We start from the raw sequence: 22,904 nt of genomic DNA, 5'->3' as shown, positions 1-22,904 counted from the left end.
GACTATCTTGATGCAACTTTTTTTAAATAAAAAATATTTTCATGTGTGTATATGTTTCCGGCTATACACAACTTGGAAAATGTAGTGGGAAAATGTGGTTTGGAAGACATTTTATTTTTTCTTCACGTCTACACCTTTCAAAAAGCAAAACTTGTATTTCTCATTTCGCGAAAAAAAATCTTCTAATTTAACCAAAGATACTGAAAATGTAGCACTCAGATATCACTAGTTGCGTGCCACGCCTGACTAATTAAATTAAGTGCCTGCATTAACCCCTTCGATGCTGATGATGAGCTCAGCTCGTCATCAGCCACGGGGGGCGTGTGCGGATGACGAGCTGAGCTCATCATCTAAGGCGGCTTTTCGAAAAAAGCTGCGTAGCGCAAAAATCGCTGCAGCAGCGATGCGGTTAAAAACAAGCATTGACAAAGCCAATAGGCCTGTTGTTAATGCCCCACCACACACAGAGTCCGGTTCCGGTGTCACTTTTGCGCATGTTTTATGAGCGCCTAGGAGAAGGGAAATGAACCTTGCCAAAAAGTTTGGACGTACAGCAAGGAAAGAGTGATTACGCGTCTTGCTGCATAATTTGAAAATCATTCTTTCAGGAAGTGCATGGTTTCTTCTCAGGACAAGTTTCCAAATGTGATATTTTTCTTGATTTATTTATACTAGCGAAAATGACAAACCACGTAAGAAAACATATCTTATGATCGATATGGGGCTGCGTGAGAGTTGTCAGAAATGCTAAATAGGTGTGCCTGAATGTATTATGTAGGTTCACATCGCTAAATTAGTTTCATCGGCTGACTTGCAGGAAAAGGAAGGGGCTGCAGCCTCGGCTCCTGGGCTCTGGGCTGGATCGCTGGAGTGCCCTGTCTGCTGTTTTGCCCGTGGACTGAAGGATAGGACAGGGGAGGGGGCAGGCGCTGAGGGAAGGTCCTGTAAACGAGCAGTGGAATAAGAATCCTATTGCTAAACTCAAACGTCATAGGGACATCACTAGGAGAGGTTGCTGTATCTTACGGTGATTTCCAAACCCACATTAGTGAAAGATGTGGTATTCCTGCACTGTGCTGTTTTATGCTGAACGTCGGGATTGGCAAGCCTCTGAGAATGAAGCTTTGCAGGTTAGAAGACTGACAAAGCATGGAAATATGTACATGATGCGTCAGATATGCGTGAAGATCCCCACGTTAGTTTAAATTGCATGTACAATGCGCTTACATACCCCGACGAGGCGTAGAAGTACTGTGAAACTGCGCAAGAGATTTTGTGATTAAATTATTTAGTTGCAGCATTTGCTGCTGCTTCTTCATATGCAACAGTGAACCAAACCCAGACTCAACATTCGCTCCAAATCCGAACAAGCTCTTGACATTGCTGTGGGGAAGGGGGCGGGGGGGGGGGGAGAAATGCGAGACACGGCCTGGCGGCCGTGAAAAGTGTGAAGCAGGGGGAGGAGAAATGCGAGACAATGCGAGAGAGTGTGAACCAGTGGGAGCGGAGCCCTTTGAAGTGAAGCTCTCGGAGGCAGGCGGCTCGGGAGCGAGGGAAAAAGCGCGTGCTTGTGTTCACGTGAACTGTTCGAAATCCGCCCGATGGTTTGAGAACTTATTTTGCCCACTATAATTCTCCCCTATCCATTCCTTGCGGAATGGGATAGGTGAGACCTAAATACAGGTGACGGGATAACATCATTGGCGGAGGGAAAGTAAGCGGCTGGAAGGCCATGGTGGAAGCGCTGCTGTGAGTAATTAATGGGGTGGGAGGATCTGGATGCTGATAAGGGGGCTGGCACAGATGCATTCGCTCCAAGTCTGAGCTCCAGCGCTCTGACATCCGAGTAAATCGTAAAATATTCTGAGTAGCAGACAGCAGAGGGGGGCGAGAAAGGGAGGGAAGGAAGTAAGGAGGCTGTAAAAGAACTGGCCACACGGGAGAACAAGAAAAAAAAGTTGCACAATACACAGTGGCGTCACTAGGGAGGTGCGGAGGGTGCGGACCGCAGCGGGTGACACCCTCAAATGGGGTGACACCATCCACCTGGTTACGTGTATGTAACACAGCTCAGTCTGCGGCCGCTGGCACGAGCTTAAAGATTCCGGGGACCCAGTCACGCAGCAACGACGGTACGTACGCACGCGTCCACGGCAGTCGTGAGGCTTTATGGCAGTAATATCTCGAGCCGAGGGAAGGTAGCGGACTGCTCTGCTATTACAGACAGAAAAGGTAAACACATTTTAATGTTTAGGTCTTCTAGGGTTACAGCGAAGGTGACCCGTAAGGGGCTGAACAAACCAGACAAGGTGAGTGTTGTCTTAAAGATGTGGGCACGGATTCATGACACGCCTGCCCTGCTTATGCGACATGTTTACATAAAGTTTCAAATGAATTCAAACTATGTTGAGGCCTTTTCTGCCCACTGGGCGTGTATGAATAAAGTTTACATTGTATTCAAATTACGGAACACGTGAGTATACACTTCTGAGTTTCAGCGCGTACAAAGGGAGACTGAGAGCGTGACTCGGTTTCACCCCTCTGAAAGTTAGAAGCGGGAACAGGCGTACGGTTCTCAGTAAACACTTGCAGTGAGTTTGGAAGCTGTGAAGAAACCAGTGTTGGGTGAAGAATGTTAATTGAAAATACGAGCCTTTAGGGAGGAATGAGGTTACTGTTTGCTGTGCCAGGAAGTACTACGCCTGAGTGAATCTAATAGTTTTGTAAATTTTATTAAGAAACCATGATCACGTTTAATAGCTAAAAATAGAGAAGTATGCTGGACAAATACATGGGCTTTTATTGAGTATTAAATGAATTCATTATAGATTGCGCTCATAGGGACAGTGAATAGGTTTAATTAAAAGCCTGTCCTCTATTTTGAATTATTAGAAAAAGACCCTCCGATAGTATTTTCCACGTTTTTGTCTCATGAGTGGTTCAAAAACAAAGCCACCATCCACATTATACAAATGTGGGACGTGCAGGCAGAGGGTGAGATGGTGCAGCGGAGGGGAGATGGTGCAGGCTGAGGGGGAGATGGTGAAGCGAGGGGGAGAGATGGTGCAGACAGAGGGAGAGATGGTGCAGACAGAGGGGAGGTGGTGCAGGCAGAGAGGGAGATGGTGCAGGCAGAGAGGGAGATGGTGCAGGCAGAGAGGGAGATGGTGCAGGCAGAGAGGGAGATGGTGCAGGCAGAGAGGGAGATGGTGCAGGCAGAGAGGGAGATGGTGCAGGCAGAGAGGGAGATGGTGCAGGCAGAGAGGGAGATGGTGCAGGCAGAGGGTGAGATGGTGTAGGCTGAGGGAAAGAAGGTGCAGGCAGGGGGTGTTTCAGTTTCAGTTTAATGTTTATTGCTTGATTAATTAAAATCATCACAATACCCCCCTACATAAAATAAGTGAGTTTCATCTACTCAAACAACTAGAAGTGTCATATATGCAAATGTACATCTGTTCTCTGTCTCCCATACATTTCAAATGTGTAAAATTCTGTTATTATAAAATCATTCTAAGATTATGTTTAGATCAAGTTACAGCAAAAAATTTAAATTATGTACCAACCAAATTAAAAGTATGGGGATGTGTTACATGCAATTATGATTAAAGATCATCCGCTTGCAATAAGCAGCTGTTGACTAGTCTCATAAACTTGACTCCTCGGCAAGACAAGATGCATGACGAGCCCTCCAGCCAGCTTATTACTGCTAGTCTGCTAGATCGAATGTTCAGGTTGATAAAAATCGCCTTTAGGTATTGTCTCCTTTGGGTTAACATGGCTGGACATGCGCACAGCAAATGGGCCAAGGTTTCCTTTTGGAATCCGCATAAGCGACAACGTTCTGAGTTAAAATCTGTCAACCAAGAAGGGGATAAATCCTTGGAGACATGCACCCCCATCCTGAACTTTAGAAAGCACATCTTTAAAAAGGAACTAAAATGGGCAGATAAGTAGGCTTGTGGCTTTGAAGACCTGTATGAATTCATGACTGTCCATCCATGCCGTCTCTTTGTGAGCGCAAATTTATCTTCCAAGAAAGATTTCTTTTTGCTTGCGACATTCACAATTTTGTTAAAGGACGCTCGATCCATCTTGTTGTCCCATCCTGGTTGGAGTTCCAAAGTGGCCAAAGATGTACTGAGGTAACTCCCCCAAGAGTTTGGGGTTTCTTGCTCGTACTGTGACCTTACTTCGTCCCAGCAGAGTCTGTTTAGAGTGTCCACTTCGGATAACCGGAGGGTGTGGCAGAATTTTATAAAGTTGCTCATTGCCCTGTATTTAAGATCCTGAAGCCCAAATTCAAGTCTTACCTGGGCGGGCGAGGCACATTTTGGCAAATCAAAAACTGCTTTATAGATTTTTGACTGCAATTCGTTCTGGAAATGTGAATCTTTGCCACACCAGGGGACAAGACCGTATGACAAACTTGGTTGGATTTGAGCAGCCATAACTTTTAACAAATGCGAATGGTTAGGGCAGTCCAATTTTCTGCGCAAGGATCTGTAGGCATAGATCAGGGACTGGGTCTTTGCTTTGAGGGAGATTTTGTGTTCTTTGTGACTTGTGCCCTGCCCGATTATTACGCCCAGATATTTGTATGAACTTTTTTCTTCCACATGGGCCCCCTTTACCCTCCATTTGAACTTTAATTTCCTACTGTCAACCAGACGAACGATTTTTGTTTTGTCTTTGTTTATCTCTAGCTGTTCCGAATCCAGGTAGGATGCCAGGTTGTTTATTGATCTTTGTAGTCCCACTGGGGTTTGGCTTAACAAGACTATGTCGTCTGCATATTGGAGGATTGCGACTGGCTTGTTGGCCAGTTTCGGGGGGTGGCAGTCTGGGTTTTCAAAATGTCGGGCAATGTCCGATAAATACAGATTAAAAAGGCTTGGGGCCAAGACACAGCCTTGCTTCAGGCCACTCTGTGTAGGAATACTTCCGGTGGTACTCGACCCGTTTCCCAGCTTGACTCTTGTCCAGGTGTCAGTGTGCAACGTTACGATGGCGGTGAGGAGTGTGTTTGGTATGCCCCATCTTTTAAGTTTGCTCCATAAATGATTCCTGCTCACTCTATCAAATGCTGATTTGATATCCACGAAACAGGCTAAGAGGCGGACTTTCCTACTTTGCGCCTGTTCTGTCAAGAGAGCTAGGGTTGCAAGGTTCGATTGAGTGCCCATGCCTTGCCTGAATCCTGTTTGGAAGTTGGGGATGATGTTTTGTTCCTCCATCCAACATTGTAGATGGTTCAATAGGCACGAGGCGTATAGTTTGGCTTCCACATCAATCAAGGAGATTAATCTGTAATTCCCTGGCTTACTGTGATCTCCCTTTTTATATATGGGGTGAATGACAGTCCCCCTCCAGGAAGCTGGGATATTAGAATTTACATAGATCTCGTTGAAGACTGGGGTTAGGATTTCCGACCATAGCTCTGGCTTATTCTTGAAGATTGCGTTTGGGATGCCGTTTGGCCCAGCCGCTCCCTCGGACTTTAATTTCTTTATGAGGATTTTTAGTTCTTTCTCATTTGTCAGAGGATTTCGCTCTTCGAAAGAGGAGTTTAGATGGGCTGAATTAGCTGTTGGCGTTGCATGACTCGGTCCGGCTTGTGCCTCCTTTTGGTCATGGTGTGGCCCCTGGGGTTGTTGTTCTAGATCCCTCCTGGCTTGGTTGAACAAGGTCTTTACATGGTCTGTCCAGATTTCTGCACAGATTCCTGCCTGTTGCTGAAGTGTTGGACCCGTTGTTAACGTGTTAATAATCCCCCAGAAATCGCTGCTGTTGGCTTTTTTGCTAGCTATTAGTAGTTGCTGCCAGATTGATTCTTTATACACTAATTTTGCTTTCCCCAACTTCTTTCTGTAAGCACTCCTTAGTGTCTGCAACTTTATTTTTCCTTGTTTTAGGTCCTTTTCTCCCTCTCGGGATAGACGTCGCACTTCTCTTGCGATCTCTCTTTTGCGCGTTTTGAGATCGTGATTGAACCATGGGTCCCTTTTGGCTGTGTTTAAAGACCTCTGTGACTTGGCAACCGGGAAGGTTTGAAGTAAAAACTCGACCATTAGCTCCCAATGGCTTACATGCGCACATTCTTGAACTGGGCCTTGTGTTTCAATAAAGGCCTTTACTTTGTTCTCAATAAGTTCAGGAGCCTCTCCTCGCCATTTTACTTTACGCAGGTTGAACGTTTCTGGATGCTGCGTGATGGCGTTATTCTTCTGAGCGAAGTTTGTTCTATTCTTCAGATTCAGTATTAACGGCAGATGATCACTTTCAGCTCGTGTAATTATTCTGAAACTGTTTATTTCTGAGAGCTGTTTAATACTCGTTATAATAAAATCTATTGTCGAAGCGACTTTTCCACTCAGGTATGTTGCCACTGGAGGCGAGTCCCACGGGGATTTACCGTTCAGGATTATTAAGTCGAGTGCTGCTAGTTTGCGGACAAAGTCCAACGCACCGTTCGATACTTTACAGTTTCTTCCCCGATTGGTCGCTAAAAGATTGGTATTAAAATCTCCGGCAGGGGGTGAAAGGGTGCAGGCGGAGGGGAGATGGTGCGGACAGAGGGAGAGATGGTGCAGGCAGAGGGGACATGGTGCAGGCAGAGGGGACATGCTGCAGGCAGAGGGTGAGTTGGTCCATCCGGTAAGTTGTGAGGGGGTGACACCATGAGTTACCCGCACCGGGTGAAACCAACCCTAGTGGCGCCACTGACAATACATATGAATAAAACATTATCACGAATGACAGTTTCCTGTGTACATTGAGACAACCAACTGCACGTTTATTTATTTATTTATAACGCGCCGGGGCATGCACAGCAGCCAAAGTTTGTGTGCACACATTGATAATTGCTGTTCAATAAATGGACATCAAAGGGCTGGCTGCACTGAAAGCGTCGCGAACAGCAGAAGAAAAGAGTGGTACATCCCAATGAAAGATAAATTACCCCATGAACTTTTTTTTTAAACGGTGCTCGAGAAACTGACAGAAGTTTCATCTGTTTCAAAACAGGAAACCAATGAAACAGTCAAGTGCCGTGTGTACGAGCAGCATGTTGTATAATTTGTTATTGAATGTATTCATGTTTTTAGAGTTCGTTGTGGTCCGTAATGCTCTCTATCTGTTGGATTTTACATCGCTTTCCTGTATTCAGCTACAATGTTATAATACCATGTTATACAATAATAATATTACGTGTTTTTGAAGAAATGTTAGTGCTTAAAATATAAAGTAATATCACATTGAAAGAGGGGTCTAATTCCACAGCAGCATCAAAGTCAGTGGCTATAATATTTATTTTAGGAGTAATGCACTAGGCAACCAGCATTATGTATACAATGTCTCCTTGTTTTCTTCGTGTTTAGAATGGCTTACAAGGGCTAATCTCGGTCTTTACATTCTTCGCCTTCCCAAATGGGACAATACAGTGCAGAGTTGGGCTGCTCAAAGGTGGTGCTGTGCATGCGTTAAGGTTGGGAGTCACTCTGGTGACATGCAGTGCAGAGGTAAGAAATAGATGCAATGCGGGAACAACAAGCTAAGTAAAAGTTTATTCTTTAAAAAAATATATAATGCAAAACCCTCACCTCAAAGCAAGCGGGACTGCATAAAAAAACTAGATGAAGCTGGATTCCTTCTACTGTAAAATCCAGGCAGAGTACACTTAGTGTGAAGAAGTCCTCAACAGACACCACCACAACAGCAACAACGTTAAACGCCATTTTTGCATTTTGGCAATGTTAAAGCATCAGCTATCACAGAGTCAACAAGTAGCCGTTTGTCCTTGCGGAGTCATGGTTGCAGCAATGGGTTTCAGTGCTTAAAGCCCATATTCCAAATACAGCATGTCTCAGAAGCGCTGCCTAAGCAAGACCTAAAAAACTGTAACAAGCTAAAATATTTTTTGGGGGGGAGGGAGGGTCTCAAAAAGCACATGTTGCTATAGTAGACATTGGTACTGAATAAAACTACTTTGAGTGCAGATGTGCTCCTTGTGAAACCGTGAAATGCGGTCACTCGCATTGAAGTTAACCAATGTCTGAAGTGGGCTTAAAGTGTGTTTTGGATAAACCATACCTAAAACAGTCTCAGGCCATACTGGCAAGAGACAGGTTTTAGCAACAAAAAAAAAGCCCCTTGGCAAGGAATTTTCTGTGCAAATGAGTCTCTCATGCAAAAATTACACAAAATTGCATTATCCGAAATTTCAGATGTATCACAATGAGAAATCTGGGAACTAAGCAAAATGTACCAGTGTAAATATGTCTCCCATGCTTATTTATCAGTACAGGAATTCGTACCATAGAAGTACTGTTTCCCAATTCCCCATTTGGCCACATTGTTCCAGGAGATTGGGGCTGACGGGATTATGCCAGAAACCATGAGGGATGCCTTGACTGTTACTTTATTGAAGCCAGATAAGGACCCCCCCAAAAGTGTTCCTCCTATCGCCCACTATCTTTGTTGAATGTGGACACTAAGATTTTTTCCAAGATTCTAGCTAAACGTGTCTCTCCGTTATTGCCTCAATTAATTGGCCCTGAGCAGGTAAGATTTATCTAGGGCCGTCCACTCTTGCATAACCTCCGGACAGGGTTTGGAGTCCTTCAACATACCCACCCAGATGTCCCTGGCTCAGCGGTTTTTTTAGATGCCGAAAAGGCATTTGATTCTATTGAGTGTCCGTTTCTTTATGCTGTTCTGCATCGTTTTGGGGTTGGCGATGTTTTCTTGCAGTTGGTTGGGGTACTCTATAATTTGCCGGTTGCTCGAGTCCGTGTTGGAGACATGGTTTCTAACCCCATTTTTATTTCAAGGGCCACCAGGCAGGGATCCCCCCTCTCCCCGATTTTATATGCTCTAGCTGCTGAACCCTTATTGAGAGCACTGAGGGAATAACATGGCCATGGGGGCCTCCGCTTCCCTAACTATAATTTATTAGTGTCAGCCTATGCGGACGATACGCTCTTGTATATTAGAAACCCGGAAGTGCATCTCTCCCCCGTTATTCAGGAGGTGCTGCAATATGGAGGGCTATCGGGGTTGAAAATTAATTGGGATAAGTCCTTGATTTTCCCGTTGGCACTTTGCACGACTCCCAACAGTTGGTTTGTTCGCCGGAGCTCAATTGTACTCACCTTGAGTGCGAATTGAGTGATGTCACTGGTACGTTTTTTAGCTCAGAAAAAGGCATACTCCACTCATTGCAAAGTCTCGGTATGTCTGAAATGGGTGATCTCTTTAAAAATGGCAAGATGGTTACTTGGGATGACACAATTGCTAATAAAGAGCAGCCCTCTGCGTTGAGGCAGTTTCAATTCTTCAGAACGAAGCATGCTCTTCGTGCGGTATCGGGTGAGGAGTTGACCGAGCTTATGGAAACCCCCCTCTATCCATCCCTCTCCGCTACGAGTCCCCTATCAAGTTGGTCTCTAAACGACATGCTTCGGCCTTACAGACCTAGACATCTCTGTACTCTAGGGCCCCAACTAGCCTGGCAGGTTGATATTGGGAAGCAACTCCCGGATGGCATATGGTATTATTGTTGCAAGGTCACTCGTAAGATCTCTCTAAACGGCAGGCATACACTGTCGCATTTCAAGTTTCTGAATAGGATTCACTATACACCAGAACGCTTACACAGATATGGGTTGCGTGAATCAGACTGCTGTGAACGTTGTGACATGCCGGGAGCAGGGTTTTACCATCTGGCATGGCAGTGCCCCCCTGTTGCTGATTTTTGGAGTCAAATCTAGGAGATTCTGACTGACATTGTGGGCATTCCTATCACACCTGATTCATTATTAGCGTTGCTAGGCTACACGAAACCTCTGCGCAAAAAAGTGTGTAAACTGACAGCCATGGGCGTACTTTTAGCGAAGCGTAGGCTCGCTATGAGATGGATGCGTAGGCCTGTACAAACAGTGGCTGAATGGAAAAGAGATATGGTGTATTGTAACACTCAGTTGGACATTTATAATGAGCTGCTTCCACCAACCTACCATCCACTGAGTTTTTGAGAACTCTTTGCTCAATATCAGGAGTCAAGACGTAATGAAGCTGAAATACAGGATGTCTAAAACTTGTGCTGCTTTACTGTTTAATACCCATCTGCTGCACCGTTATTGTGATATGGTTGACATTCCACATTTCACGTTCCACGAATATGAGACACATTTGCTTGCCCACCTCGTTTATCTCTCTCTGGTAAGTGATACTTCAGTACTGTTGTAGCTTATACCACTCTGTGCCCTTTGACCTTCTCATACTTTCACAGTCTGACGCTGGAAAGCGTTTAATGTATGTGCTGTGCTTTTATTTCTGTATGTGATTGAAATTTTTATTTTTGTTAATTTTGTATTTTTTGCAAAATGTAGAAATAAATAAAAATAAAAAAAGTACTGTTTCGCAAATGTACATTCCATTTGAGAATCTGCTCTTAACCACAATGCGTTAGCCATCCACAGCACAGCTGTCTCCCCTATCACTCGTTGACTTTATGCATGTGTTTGACAGACAGTGTACAGCACTTCGCTGCCTTTTGGTAAATTCACGATATAGACATACCAAATGCAAATATAAAACAATGCACGCTGAATGCATGTTTACAGAACACAAAGCGCCAACTAGAACAAAAACCCAAAAGGGACCTTATGTCAGGAACATGAAGCAAGATGTCACATGCTGGACGGAACAAATGAGCAGAGAGCACTCTAACGAGGCAGCAAATTAGGTCTGCATGGAAGCATATATGGCAAAGCAAAAGACGATGCAGAGGTGCCAGCAGCACTGCACCGCGCATGTTCAATAAAAAAGCTTCCCAAAGGAGAAGCAGGCTGAATGCATGATGGATGCATGGCAGTTTGGGGCTTCATAAGCTGTGCCTAGAGTCGGCTTCAAAGAGGCTCTCGAACGGCCATTGCAAACTTTAGTCCCCTAAAACTCATTGTTGAGATAAATGTTTATGGGCCTGCTTCCCTGTGCCCAACCCATTGGCTTGAGATAGTGGCAAACATATCAGGGGCCCATTTTGACCACCATGTACAGGACTGAACAAAATGGTGGTTTCTGTGCATGGTGGAAGGAACAGCTTTCTTTCTGGTTTAGTGCTTTACTTATGATTACTTGGTTAGGCTTCCTGTGGTGCTGGCTGTTGCCCAGCAAAAGGAACTCTAGCTTGATCAGTGTGACCTTCATCTATAACTCGCCACCAAGACAGACACGACCCATAATCCACATTTCCAGGAGACTATTTACACCAACGTTGTGATGGCCGTTTGCAAGAGTTAGAGCGTTTGCAGGTAGCTGCCTTCTTTTACATTGAAGATAAACTTGGGCTCTAGATACTCCTTGTTGCAGTGGCTGATGAGGAGGCTGAAAGCTGAACCAACCCCAATTGCATAGGAACAGATGACTGGAGATGAGCACAGAGGACGCCTCAAGATTTTAAGTCACAGAATTCTCGCAGCCCGTGAGGTGGTAAAAGAAATTACCACCTGCAATGATGCTGGGCTTCCTAGATCTATGGCAAACATCTTTGAAATGTCAGCACATCCCCTTATGTTATCTTGGGATGGATTTCTTACCCTGAAAACCATTTCAATTCATTTCAAGCCTGCACATTTCTGAAGCGTTTTATTAAGTTGAACCCTAATGCAAAATCCCGGTTTTTAGTAGGAATTAATGGACTAGATGGCCTTTGTCCCATGGGGGCGATTCTGTCACCAGAAAATGTAGACCATGATGGGCCCATATTGTGATAGTAAAGACCCACTGCCGCATCTGTTCCACTGAAGATGCTTGCAAAGACCTGGAGACAAAGGAGTCTTAACTGGTCTTCACTAGAACTTTGTCATGGACTGACACAGACTACCGGATCTCGATTTACTGAACAATGAAACTTATCACCCTACGATTCATCGTTTTTAAACTTCTTTCAAGTTCTTGTCTGAGTGATGGGTTTATGGGCCATTTTAAACTGGGAACTCAGCAACAGGGTACAAAACCACTGAGGTGTACAGTTTGCACTCAGAGGAGGCACAGAACGGAAATGGCAAAACACATCATATTAATCCTGTTAGAGTAGATCTTCCAGTCTGGAACCTCCATGACAATGGCCATCTGTGTTTAGAAACATTAGAATATAACCTGAAGAGTCAACAAGACTTGATAATACACTAACAAGACCAAGCTAACAAGTCTTGCCTATTGTCACTTTCAGCTTCGCCACGGTCTTAACTATGTCGTCGAGCAGCGTGGCTGCTGTGCAGCATAGCTAAAAGTTATAACAAAAAAGTGAGATGTGAGAAGGTAAAAAGCAAAAGTGATATGGAGCGGACAGCATTTGCCAAGTCATAGCATTTTTTTTCTCAAGGTGGACATAGAGGGCACCACAGACTGGGAGGTACTGCGCAGTAGCATGCCCTGTACTGGCAGCACTGGCTTTTTTTTATTACTTTCTTCAATCCTGCAACTTTTATGATGTCATATCAGTCGTTTTGTTTATATGACTTCTTGACAAATCTGAACACATCGGACACCCAGAAATACACACGAAAAAGGCCAATCACATTGAAAAGCATTCAACGAAACAGACCCATACCAAGTACATACAAAAATACCAACGTGTGATTTATTTAGTGCGTACTACCTCAATGAGGTCGTTTCACACTACTGTAAATACCTGCTCTAGTCCACATGATATTGTCTAACGCCATAATGAGGAGTGCTTTTAGTATGATGATTATAATGCTTGGACAACATTTTTCTGTATAATTTTTACAGGGAATATACCTAATTACCCATTCTCTCGTCTCACCCTCACATGTTCAATTGATATTTTATGTTCCCAAACTATTCCCCGTCTGCTTTACACCACCAGTGACACAGCCCTGGTGCTGTTTATTACAAGTTAGCCGGCTCAGCACGGCGCTACAAACAAAAATGCCTTTTCTGGCATCTGGAACAAGTGCTTCGCAGCTGTGGCCACGATCCTTGCTACTCCTGCTCACAGTAAGTAAGAGTTTATCCTCTTATCCTATGCATTCATTAACATTTTAATCATGATGTTGTTCCTGCCTAACTACACTCGTCACTCTCATTTCTCAATTTTAATTTTCACAATGTTCAAATTGTTCTAGCATACTATCCAATTTAATGGACTGTAAAAGGATGAACAGTATGATGGCCCTTTAGGGTTCAAACTTTTCACAGGCACGTCACAAGGGTATAATCAGCATTGATTTACCATATAATATTATTGAATGTTAACAAACAGAGAAGGGGCACATTGTGCCACAGAAACATGCACATACAGAAATTGCATTTTTTTTAAAACTTTTTATTTGCGGTTCATTTTTGAGTGCCTTTGACCCCTCTAGGCTGTTGACCAATAGGACAGTGAGGCACAACGATTATCCAGTGTCCACTCCACTGATTTTTTTAACATGCCCTCTGAAGTCTGTGGGCCTGCTGAAGAGATCATCAACAAAGTGCAATGAACATGTGCTCCGAAGGGCAGTCTCTGCAGGCATGGGCACCGGCACATCCACAGGGCCATCGTACTCTCCGACAGTCTAGTATAGATGACGCCGAAGGAATAGGACACAGCGTTTTCAGTCTGCGCCTTTCCCTTTACAAATGCATGTTTACCAGTTGTGTTGGAACAACTGACTTGTTTCAAGAAAGACATAAGTGCCCTGGGCATATGGAATCCTCTAGTAACCCCATGAGAGTAGCCCCTTAACAAACGTTGGTTTTGGAAAGGGAAGCTTTGCTAGTGCCTCGAGTTCCAGGCTTAAGTCTTGATCTGGATTCGTTTTTGCTGTTGGTCAGCAGGTTGCGTGTGTTTTATTATCAATCTGCACAATTGCCAAGAGGTCTCAGGGCAATTAATACATTATTTCTCAAAATTACACATTTACAATTTGATGATCGCTAATACAGCCTAACTTAAAGTATACTGCATGTTGGGAGTTTTAACCCTTACTTACAATGTTAGATGTGAGACTGCACTTCCCAGAATGCAGGTGGCTGATGGCTACAGACCAGGTCTGGCAGAAGGCACCACTTAATAGCTATTCATTTATATAGTTAGTGTTACTTAAAAATAAATGTGGCTGTACTATCCTTCCTGAAACCCATGCCTTTCATCAGGTGAACTGTCACGGTAGTTCAAGCCTTAAACCAAATAATCTCTCGCTTGCTGGTTTCTTTGCTATTCTGTGAAAGTTTCATTTAGTATTTAACAACGCGGCATTAGTATTTTCTTCAAATGAAAGGGTTAAGTGACGTCTCAACCAATCTAGGAATGAGAAAGAGGAAAACTTTCAGGTTTACAGAGAACGACCGCTTGATAAAGCGCATGCTCAGGATGGTCACGTGTGCCCTTATCTGATCTGAGCTCAACAAACCAACCAAAGGTGTCCTGGCCTAGTAAACGTTTTGTAAAATCACTCTTTTCTTTCTCAAAATCACAAGCATTTAAACAAATATTGCTTGGACTAAACATTATTCAGTAATACCAAAGGCTGCAGATCTTCCAAACGTTATCAATTTTAGGCCCTTTCAAAAACCCTGAAAAAAGGCACATTTTCTAAGTAATGTCCAATTACGTTAGTTAAAAAGTTACATTCAAGGGTGCACCTTGCTTGGGTTTCCAGTTAAAAGTAAACTGAAATGGGCTGATGCTTTTAGTTTTGGGGTGGTTCTGCGGCCTTCGAAATTAGCCCCATGGACACTTCTTAAGAAAGATCTGGTTAGACAATTGGGTTCCTACACCTTTGCTGTTCTCTTCTGTCAGTGGTGTAAATGTTTCTGCCTCCACTCCAACCTCACACCAGGAATGAGCGAGTGTGAACGACCCAGGAAGCTAGGGTTATTTTTAGAAATCTACGTCACGAAGGAACTACTTACAGCAAGTGAAGATCACTACTCGGAGGGGAAATGAAAAGAAGCATTGGTAAATGCATCAGGTGTGGCCTATGGGATTAATAATACGTTAAGAGGTGTGGGGGGCAGTGTAGGAGTGCAGGGAGAATGGTGTGAGCGCTCTCTGTGCAGGGTGAGTGGTGCATGAATGAAGGTTGATAAGTGTGAGTGCAGGGTTAAAGTACCTCAAAGCATGGTGATTGATGTGTGTTCAGTGAAGAATGAGAATTGTGGGAGTGTACACGGTGAGAGATGTTACCTTGTACAAGGTAAGAGGTATGCAAGTATAGGGTGAGCGGTATGTCAACAGTATAAGTCTAGGATGAGCAGTTTGAGTTCGGTGTGGGTGAAGGTGAAAAATAGATGACAGACTTGAGAATAAATAAAAACAATTTACATAGGTCAAGTCAGTTTACTTACAATAATCCAAAATATAAACAGTTACACTTAATATTACTCTCCACAAGTCCCAATGTTCAGCCATTAAGCACTCACAAAGCTCAATGATGTCGCACCGGGCACATATTCTCACACATGAAGAATGATACTAGCCAATAGGGGTAAAATGTAAAGGCTTAAGCAGAAAAGACAGAATACATCACACAACTCACATTTCCACTCGAACCCAATGCATTAACTATGCTAAAAATATGAAGATAAACTTGTCCATTGAAAAGGTGGTCGGGGGTAACTTACCGAGCCTTTCTCCTGAATCCTCTGGTAGACCTCTTTGTGGGGAACATCCACATAGATAGCCAAGTGAGGGGGTAAAAACTCAATAATACTGATTCCTTTCACTTCATTGTAATGATCAACACCTAAAAGAAGAAAAAAAAATTAACAGGAGCCAACTGTGCATCATAGGCCCATGATATACCCTTCAGCATCTCATTCTGTAAGGGGTTTCTGCGTTTATTCCTAAGACATAGGGGATATGTAACACACCAAGGAAAGTTCTCAATACACCCTGAAAATAAAGGTGGCCTACCCAAACAAAAAGGTTCTAGGGACACCCTGACACCAAGAAGACAGGCGTCATATACAAAGGACCCTAGATTCACAATCGTAACATATAGTCAGAAGCCAACATGAGGAGTTCTAAATCTGCACATACCTTTACTTTTTATTAATTTTCGCATTACAGACTATCAATATGAAGACAACAGTTACTGCCTGTAAATAACACTAGTTTAAAGTACCAGCATTTGGGAATTAAGAATTACATTTATTGATAGACTTTGAACCTCAAACTTTGTATGTAGTCAATTAAATGCTGCTCAAGTTTATTCTGAATACCTGCAATCTTGAATTAGTGAAAACTAGATCAAAACTGCAATGTTTAGCTCAAAGTTGATATGATTTGACAAAACCTGTACAAAGAACACATGGCATGCAGTCTATCAGCTTCAATGCAAATTCCAGAAGCTTTTTTTAGGTTTGACAATTTCAGCAAGAGGTCAGGGGTTTGTGTGTGTCAGCATAACTTTTTAAAGTGGCTCTGGAAACACATTTATAATCTAGAAATCCAGATGAAGTTCACAAAATATTTCTATGGACGGCTAACATTCCTCGCCTTCATAACAGCATATCCTTCATTTGAGCTCTCGAACCCCCCACTTAACTCACAGACCGTACAGAACTTGCACTCTTAGATAACTATGCTTTCTCCTATAAAAATATCTTTTCTGTCCTTAATCATGCAGCTAATCTTGTATTGCCCATGATGACTGATCCACACCATCTTTCCCGGGTTACAGCGCTTCGGTGGTGCCCCTTAGCTACTCCAGCTTTTCCAACGACTCTAGACTAGAGGTTGGTATACCGGTCCCAATTACCTGGTCTGACCATCTAGCAGTCCCGCTGTCTCTAGACATTCCCTGCCCCGTTGTCATTGTGGGCTCTGGTAAAAAACAATTTAAAAGGAGCTTCAAAAACTTTACTAAGGAGGCTGTGGCCCCTTTTATTCTCAACGCCCATATTTCAACTCAGCGGAAGGTGGATGAGTCGGCCCAAGAACTCACTGATGCTATCACCAGAGCCGCTGACAAACTAGCTCCTCCTTCCCTGAAACCTGCAGCTAGACAGAAGCCAACTGCCCCCTGGTTTTCCGACGATCTGAGGCTTCTCAGACAAACATGCAGACAGAAGGAACGTAGGTGGCGTAAATCCTGGGATCTCAAGGATAGAGAAGGCTATAAGAGCCTACTACGAGAGTACAAAAAGAGAGTCAGTAAGGAAAAACAGGACTATTTTTCCAACTTAACCTGTTCTTTAACATCCTCCAAGGAGCTCTTTAAAATAGTGGACTCTTTGTGCTCTCTCCAGGTCCCTGATCCTGTAGTCGCTTCCCAGGAGCTATGTAATGATATATCAGACTTTTTCTACAAAAATATAGATGATATCTACATAGCTCTAAAGTCGCAGGGGAACTCGCTTAGTTCTGAGGATTTCTCCCAAATTAAACGACTGGAAGCTTGGACTAAAGATTCCTCTCAGTCCCTTGAACATTTCCCTGCCCTTTCGCTAGAGGATCTTAATAGCTTGTTGGACAAAACTAAATCGTCATCCCCACTTGATCCAGTTCCTCTGAAAGTACTGAAGAACTGCAGAGAGATCATTCTTCCTTTGATGCTGGAAGTAATGAATGGAGCCTTGGAACAGGGCATTTTTCCGTCACTTTGGAAGAAAGCCATTGTAAAGCCGCTGCTGAAAAAGATCACCTTGGACCCTGGAGTACTGAAGAACTTTAGACCCATCTCTCTGCTGCCGGCCCCTGCTAAGATGTTGGAGACCCATTTGAATTTCCATCTTTCAAACTTCCTCGATACCTCTGGTTTCTTGGACGGGTCCCAACATGGCTTCAGAAAGCTGCATAGCACGGAGTCTGCTTTGACGAAAGTCATGGACAACATCCGCAGAAAAGTGGATTTGGGTCTAACCACCGTACTGGTGCTGCTAGATCTTTCAGCAGCATTCGACACCCTGTCTCCCCTTACTTTAACATCTAGGTTAAGGGAGGCAGGGGTAGAAGGACCGGCACTCAGTCTCCTGAGCTCCTTTCTTCACCAACGAGAGCAGCGTGTCATGCTAGGTGAATACCTCTCCCCTGCTAAGTCTTTGCAATGTGGGGTGCCACAAGGGTCGGCATTGAGTCCGACCCTGTTCAACATCTACGTGGCCCCCCTTGCAAGACTAGTAAGATCTCAGGGGATGGAGGTAGTGTCGTATGCCGACGACACGCAGATTATGGTATCCCTGACCCACTCTGTGGGTGAAACCGCTTCCAACTTTAGGGCCTGCATGCAACTTGTTGCAGAGTGGATGATTGCCAACTCCCTAAAGTTGAACGGGGACAAGACAGAGGTCCTGGTCTTTGGCAAGGACCAGGGCATGTGGTCAGATGATTGGTGGCCTCCTTCTTTAGGTAGCTGCCCAATACCTACACAATCTGCCAGGAACCTAGGCGTCATCTTTGACACCCAGCTCTCCATGGAGCTTCAGGTCAACAGAACGGTGGCTACCTGTTGGGGTGTCATCAAGACCTTGAAAAGAATCGTACACTACTTGTCCCCACAGGCACGGAAACAGGTGGTGATCGCCCTTGTTGGCTCAAGGCTTGATTACTGCAACTCAGTGTACGCCGGGGCCAACAAAGGCCTGCTTCAGCGTTTGCAGGTCATACAAAACGCGGCAGCGCGGTTTGCTCTCGCTCTGCCCTGGCTGGCATCTATGACCTTAGCGAGGAAGAACCTCCACTGGCTCCCCATCCCCTCAAGGATTACTTTTAAACTCCTCTGCCTTACATATAAGGCTTTAACTGCAGGCCCGGCTGATGCCCTTGGATCGCTACTCTCTAGATACATTCCGAGTAGATGTCTACGATCCAGTGAGCTTAATCAACTGGTAATTCCCAGAGCCAAGAAGGCTAGATGGGGGAGCAAAGCTTTTTCCATACGGGCACCTCTGATGTGGAATTCACTCCCCCTGGAAATCAAAATACTGCCCTCCCTTGACCTCTTTAGGAAGTCATTGAAAACTTGGCTTTTTATCAATGCATACCAGTAGGCTCTGTTTCTATCCGCTCACAGTTGTTATTTGGATTAGGCGCCTTGACGCCCATTGGGCATAGCTGCGCAATATAAATAATATTTCATTCATTCATTCAACTCCGTCACCACTGCTGCTGGACCATACTGTATCAAAGCTTGCTCAGCACTATTACGCAAAAGAGAAGGACTCACACTGCTTTCGGATGTACTCATTCTGGAGCATAGCTTCAAGGAAGACGAAGTCACTGAAGGGGGATCGTTCCAATACCACGCCTTGTCCTAAAGGGTAAAGAAACAGTGTTATCTAGGGGACAATTAGGAGTGCTGGGACCTGAAGACAAGACTCGAGCAGGGAGACTAAAATCAATGAAATCCCTTCAAACCAAATCTAGGCGTAGGAGCCTGTCAGATGCACTGAAAACAAAAAAGACTGCTTGTTACAAAAGCCATATACGGTCAGCTCAACATCATGGAAAACAGACAGCTAGGAGCACAAACTGAGACTCGATGTATCCATTAGTAAGGGCAGTAGTACTGGCAGTGAGGATTCAATGCAGCCTGTGTATCGTCAATTGGTTCCAGTGAGAAATACCAGAAGGCACTGATAATAGACAAAGAGCTAATGACAGGAATGATGGGAAGAGGGCTGTAGGGTTTAATAGTGAACTGCAGGTTTTGGCAGAAGGCTACGGGGATGGCATCAGGATTTCCCAGAGGATTACTGCAGATTAGTCCTGTACATGGAAAGCAGGCTGTGGAGATCAGCAGCAACACATGAGGCAGGATGGGAGCCCGTTTTAGCTAAAAGAAAGGAATCTGCCGCAGTGAAAATGTAGCACACAGTTCTAGCAACTTAAATAAAGAACAACTTGTTTGAAATAATTAATATTGAGAAAAAGAATTTCTCTGCTTTATTTGGTTACTGGGGACCACACTCAAAAAGAGGAGAGCCCTCTCTTGCTTCCCCTATTTATGTGAATTTGGAATCTAATGAAACTTAGTATAGCGGTTATAGAGCAGGAAAGAACACACAAACTAATGCTAAAAAGCCCCCAAAAATCATTAGTTAAGAGCAGGCAGTCGCTCGTAAAAAGAGGGGACATCTACAACCTGGAGAGAACACTATATGGGAATAAATGGCCCTTATAGCATGTAGGATCCATCATTAGCACACCTTCAAAGGTTCACACGTTAATGCACCTCCTGGCTGAGTGTCTCACAATAGATGGAGAAAATAAAAAAGAAGAAGCTGGATACCTCATGCAAAATAGCGGCTGGAAGAATTGGGAATTTATGATAAGTGATGAGGATATCTCAGCAAAGCTAGGCTGAAGGGAGCAAAAGCGAGAGCAGCAAACACCACATAATTGTCATTACACCCTTCATCGAGCAGCATTAAATTTCATAGACAAAATTATCCATCAAACATCTCCATATAAGAAAAGTAACACTGCATCCATTGCACACAAGGAATGTGTAATACAGCAGAATGAGGTCTATCAGTAGATGCCACAGCATTGAAAACGTTAGTTTCACCCACCAATATGTAGCAAACATTCAGTCCCACATTTAAGCCTAACCTGTGCTCAGCAAGTGTTCCAAGGCGTCCGAGTACTGCATCATGCGGACACTATACATCCAGAACTGAAGCCGGTATGAGTTCCCATCAGGGCATTTGGGATCCTCATAGAATTGCTCAAGGGTGCAAAACCCGTTGTACTTTGGATCTAGAATTGAGCCGTCTCCGGTTAGCTTGTCCATATAGTGAACATCTGCCTGTGGGAAATAATGCAGTCCTAAAAACAAAACAAAGTATAAAGGTTCAGAAGAGGTCAAGGGGGTTGTCAATGGAGGTTGTAAGAAGACAAGAAGGCAATCAATGAGTAAGAAGGAAGACAAATCGGTAGGCAAACTGGGTCACAGTAAGGGGGTACTCGAATGTCAAATGAAAACATGAAGGGAACGAATAACGGCCAATGAACATTGTGTATACAGCAGCCTATAGCTACTGTATCGGCGTCTAATGTGATGGGTGGGAGAGAGAGGGGTTCACTGACCATCTATTGGGGAAAAGTCCCCCATGAGACCATGCAGGAAGAACATCCAGTGACTCAAATTAGTGAAGGTATCCCCAGTCGTCAACCATAATTGTGAAGAACTCCCCATTAGCCATCCACTCAAGAAACATCCTGGTTGAACAGCCTCATTCTCTGAAAACCTCTTCATTAAGTCCTATTGTTTCTGCCAAGTGAAGATAGTCTATTGACTAAAATTCCTTATCAGCTTCTACTATTGAATGATCTTAGGCCATTACTAAGCATGATCAATACATTAAGAAGAGTGGAGGAATCTACTTGGAAAACGCTGTTGGAATGATGCACATTGATTGATCAAAACCCTACACTGTCTATCACAAAATTTATCAAGCAGACCCTACAAATAGAAAAGTACTTGAAATTCCACATCACAGTATTGAGATATATTCAGGTGAAAGGAAAATGCTACTTACCCAGTATGCATCTGTTCCTGGCATATAGAACTGTAGAGTCATATGCTTAAGCATAGATAGCCATCTAGTGTTGGGTCCGGGTGTTTGCACTTTGTTTTTGTTCAAAGAAGTATTTCTAGTCGCGAGGTAGTGGACTCCTCCTTTCAGTGATAATAGGCATGAGCATCCACTCTATCCTTAGATTGTTTTGCCGTAAATGATGATGATGGAGTTCGTAAGAGTAGTGAAGAGAGATGTCCTTGTATAAAGTATCTAATTAAGATATTACAGCAATAGGTAAAGCTACCTGGGGAGGCGGGTGGGTGCATATGACTCTACAGCTCTATATGCCAAGAACAGATGCATACTGGGTAAGTAGCATGTTCCGTTCGAGGCATATGAGCTGTAGATCATATGCTTAAGCATAGACTACATAGCAGTTATCTCCCAAAGAGGTGGCTAGCCTGTAGCTGTTGCAGTTGTCTGAAATAGTGTACATAAAACTGCCTGACCCACACTAGCATGCTGTCTTAACACATCTACACAATAGTGTTTTGTGAATGTGTTTGGTGTAGACCATGTTGCAGCTTTACATATGTCATCTATGGATATATTCCTTAAGAATGGCATAGAAGCCCCCAGTTTGTAAGTAGAATGCGCTCTAGGGGGAACTGTTAATGTGTGTTTAGCTTTAATGTAGCATATTTGAATGCACTTAACTATCCACCTTGCAATACTTGAATTTGATATTGGATTGCCTGTGTGTGGTGGAACAAAAGCGACAAAAAGTTACTTGGTTTTTCAGAAAGGTTTTGTCCTTTCTATGTAGTATAGTAATGCCCTTTTGACATCTACGGTATGAAGAGCAAGTTATGCCACTGAATCTGGTTGAGGGAAGAACACAGGCAACTCAACAGATTGGTTGATATAATAGGTAGAAATGACTTTAGGTAAAAATGTGGGGTTAGTTCTTAAAACCACTTTGTTTTGGTGCATCTGTAAGAATGGTTCTTCTATGCTTTGTGCCTGAAGGTCACCTTCTCTTCTTAGGGATATCATGGCCATGAGGACGGCTCACTTCCAAGTGAGAAATTGTAGTTCACAGTTGTGCAATGGCTCAAAAGGAGGACCCATTAGGATTGTAAGGACTATGTTGAGATTCCACACTGGAGCAGGTGGAAGTCCTCTTAAGTCCTTCTATAAATGCTTGAATAGCAGGCAATCGAAAAAGAGACAAATGTTGTGTTTTGTAGATATGCAGCTATTGCAGTAAGATGTAAGCGTATAGATGTGTACGCTAAACTGGAACGAGGTAGTAGGTAGCAAATGTTTTGAATTGAAGAATCTAGCGAATTGATTTTATTGTTGTTACTAAATGACAAACCACTTCCACTTTGCTACATAGCATGCTCTTGTGGTAGGGCGCC

The 22,904-nt window shown here is 43.8% G+C and overlaps 1 protein-coding gene across 1 annotated transcript in view; it reads right to left on the bottom strand.

Annotated features, from left to right (window-relative positions):
* The window catches only part of NDUFA10 (NADH:ubiquinone oxidoreductase subunit A10), a 200,055-nt gene that overhangs the window by 142,794 nt on the left and 34,357 nt on the right, over positions 1 to 22,904 (bottom strand). Inside the window, exons 3-5 of the mRNA XM_086956253.1 lie at positions 20,570 to 20,785; positions 19,182 to 19,268; positions 15,637 to 15,758 (exon numbers count right to left, since the gene is read on the bottom strand). Of these exons, the coding sequence (XP_086812379.1) occupies positions 15,637 to 15,758; positions 19,182 to 19,268; positions 20,570 to 20,785 (425 nt within the window). The remainder of the gene's footprint in view (positions 1 to 15,636; positions 15,759 to 19,181; positions 19,269 to 20,569; positions 20,786 to 22,904) is intronic.

The sequence above is a fragment of the Lissotriton vulgaris genome, chromosome 2_1 (genome assembly GCF_964263255.1).
Source record: "Lissotriton vulgaris chromosome 2_1, aLisVul1.2, whole genome shotgun sequence".
NCBI lineage: Eukaryota > Metazoa > Chordata > Amphibia > Caudata > Salamandridae > Lissotriton > Lissotriton vulgaris.
Note: the sequence above shows the minus strand (reverse complement) of the source record. Positions and strands in the feature narration are given on the sequence as shown.